The sequence below is a fragment of the Astyanax mexicanus genome, chromosome 13 (assembly GCF_023375975.1).
Source record: "Astyanax mexicanus isolate ESR-SI-001 chromosome 13, AstMex3_surface, whole genome shotgun sequence".
NCBI lineage: Eukaryota > Metazoa > Chordata > Actinopteri > Characiformes > Acestrorhamphidae > Astyanax > Astyanax mexicanus.
In genome coordinates, this window is record NC_064420.1 from 9458845 (window position 1) to 9462183 (window position 3339).

Sequence of the window (3339 nt, forward strand, 5' to 3'; positions counted from 1 at the left end):
AATACATTATATACAGGGCCATCTAAAAAAATAATAATATCTTTAAAAAGTTATTTTATTTCAGTAATTCAGTTCAAAATGTGAAACTAATATTATATAGATGTATTACACACAGTGATCTATTTTAAGTGTTTATTTATTATTGATGATTATGGTGTACAGCCAATAAAACCCAAAAATCAGTGTATCAAAAAATTTAGAATATTATATAAGACCAATTAATACTTTCGGCAGTGTGCAAAGTCCTGCTGGAAAATAAAATCTGCATCTCCATAAGTTGTCAGCAGAGGGAAGTGCTGTAAGATTTAGCGGGAAAACTGCACTGACTTTAGACTGGATAATAAATCACAGTGGATCAACACCAGCAGATGACATGTCTCTCCAAACCATCACTGATCATCAGTAAATTTTACATTTCATTTGGAAATCAAGGGAGCAGAGTCTGGAGGAAGAGTGGAGAGACACAGTCCAAGCTGCTCGAGGTCTAGAGTGAAATTTACTGATCAGTGATGGTTTGTTGGGAGAGACATGTCATCTGCTGGTGTTGATCCACTGTGTTTTATTATCAAGTCTAAAGTCAGTGCAGTTTTGTTTTCCAACAAAATCTTACAGCACTTCATGCTTCCCTCTGCTGACAACTTTTATGAAGATGCAGATTTAATTTTCCAGCAGGACTTGGCACACTGCCCACACTGCCAAAAGTACCATTTGGTCTTATATAATATAGTCTAATTTTCAATTAACAATAAAAGAAATAAATGCTTAAAATAGATCAGTGTTTTAATATATCTATATAATTAGTTTAACATTTTTAACAGAATTGCTGAAATAAAGTAACTTTTCAAAGATTTTTTTTTTTTTAGATGGCCCTGTAGGAGTTGAAATTAAATTCAGTGTGCATGTACAAATTAAGCCAGAACGAATATTTTCATGTGGAAATAAGGGACAGAGAAGAAGCTTTCCTTCTTGGTACTACAAAAGCCTCTGGATCACAAGCACAAAGCTGAGCGTTTATTTTAACTGCAATTAAATTCTCATAGGTCATTGTTCTTGATGTTAAAGACAACCATCCCATATTTACTCATTTAAATGTTTAATGACACTAGGACTGAACTGTTTTACCCACATTAAGCCACAGACTGTTTAATGTTTTTTTTTTTTTAATAACCTGCATTGTTCATGTTATATGTTTGAGATCTGTTGTGACCTGTTATTGTGGTTGTTTTACGAACTTTAAAAACTGAATATATTTTATACCAAATTTTATTTACAATTGATGTGCTTTTATGTATTTCACATATCTCAAGTATCCTGTACATTCAGTTGTACAAAAATGTGTTTATGCTGGTGATGGTTTTGATGAAATGGCTGGTCCCTATACATTGCAAATGGGCACAAGTTGAAAAATGGCAAAAGTAATTTATATGTGCAATCTCAAATACCCCAAGTGTTCTAACTTGTGTATGTTTTTTTTTTTTTGATGCACAGTTAAATAAAAAAAAGTTTTCCTCATAATTGTCTGCCCATTTATTTTAGGTAAATTTAACCTTATCTGAATAAGTAGCGCTTAGCTAGTCAGATTAAAATATGATAGATAATATGTAACTAATAAATATGAGGTAGAAAAAGAAATAACAATCAGGTTAATATTACTCAGTTTTTTGAAGTAAATAGTATTGATAAATGTTGGGTAGGTTTTACCTTATTTCTTTTAGTGTGTCACAACTAATACATTTAGGTAATTATTACTCAATATATGGGGTGAAATCTAACCAAACAAACTGAGTGCAAATTGTTACCTCACATTTATTGAGTAGATTCTATAGGTTGTTTTTTACAGTGTATATATTAGCCTTTTCCCTTTGGGAATTACATATATAATGTGTATTGTTACTGGGGAGGAAACATAGCGCTTTTTGAGTAGAGTTGGGTGGCTCTTAAAAGAGCCTTTGGGTATGGACAAAGAAGCGGAAAGCGGAGATTTACTTGGCCTTGACCGCCTTCTCGGTTTTCTTGGGGAGAAGCACAGCCTGAATGTTGGGCAGCACACCACCCTGGGCGATGGTAACTCCTCCGAGCAGTTTGTTCAACTCCTCGTCGTTGCGAACAGCCAGCTGCAGATGACGGGGGATGATACGAGTCTTCTTGTTGTCGCGGGCAGCGTTGCCGGCCAACTCGAGAATCTCAGCTGTAAGATACTCCAGGACAGCCGCAAGGTAGACGGGGGCGCCGGCGCCAACACGCTCGGCGTAGTTTCCTTTGCGCAGGAGCCTGTGCACACGGCCCACGGGGAACTGGAGCCCGGCGCGGGAGGAGCGAGTCATGGCCTTGGCCCTTGCCTTTCCGCCGGTTTTGCTTTTTAAACAGACTTTATTAAAGATTAGTGCATTACAATATAATAAACATTACATCATATACTTAATCACATAATACATATATATACTTAAAAAAACAGATAATAGGGCATAATAACAATACATTCAATAAATTCAGTTTCTTACAAAGCTTATAAATTTAAAATAGTCCAGGGATAATATTTGTTGTGTCTGATGTCCATTGTCCTTTGCCGTTTAAGTTCGCATATAATTTGCTTAAAAACTATATCATCAGTTATTTGTATTTGGTTTATTATCATTTTGCATCTGGTTGTCCAAATTTTATAATTAACAACACAAACTATCAACCAATATAAATCATGTACATTTCTTTGTAACTTTCCTTCAAATATCCCATACAGTATAATTTTTTCATTTAAATCAAATGGAAAACCAATATCCCTTACCTTCTCCCATACCTTTACAGTTCTAGAGCACTCAATCAATAAGTGCTCCACCGTCTCATCTTCTTGGCAGTTAAGAGGCAAGTCTTTGTCTTAACAAAACAACTCCATTTTACAACACATCTTACAGCAATTCTTCTTACACTAATCAACCATATAACATCTCTCATATTTTCAGAAATTCCTTTAAAATTTACATTTTTAATACATTGTTTACACTCCAATTCATTTAAATGTCTATATTCATACATACCACCATGTTCTTCTTTGTTTATAATTTCATAAATGTCTTTACTCGATGTGTTGCACCAGTCTATATTAAGGTCCTTATATTTAAATATAAAATCACTATATATTAATTTAAAAAACTGTACACTTCGTCTTGCTTTCCCTCTTTTCTTTTCCCAAGACTTTTTTTCCCCTATCCATACTGCCTCCCTTTTTAGTGCCTGTGCCACCATTTTACAGTAGGTTACCTTTAGTTTTAATCCTAAATCTAAGGCACCTAAACCACCTAGTGCTTTATTTTTAAAGAGAAGGTCCCTTTTAGTAACCTCCCT

General features: G+C 34.5%; 1 protein-coding gene across 1 annotated transcript; it reads right to left on the reverse strand.

Annotated features, from left to right (window-relative positions):
* Window positions 1–1926: 1926 nt before the first annotated feature.
* Window positions 1927–2792, reverse strand: LOC111195212 (histone H2A). The gene is made up of 2 exons (XM_049462953.1): window positions 2783–2792; window positions 1927–2368 (listed from the first exon to the last, which is right to left on the reverse strand). The coding sequence occupies exons 1-2, from the start codon at window positions 2790–2792 to the stop codon at window positions 1983–1985; spliced, it is 396 nt and encodes a 131-aa protein (XP_049318910.1). The 3' UTR covers window positions 1927–1982.
* Window positions 2793–3339: the final 547 nt, after the last annotated feature.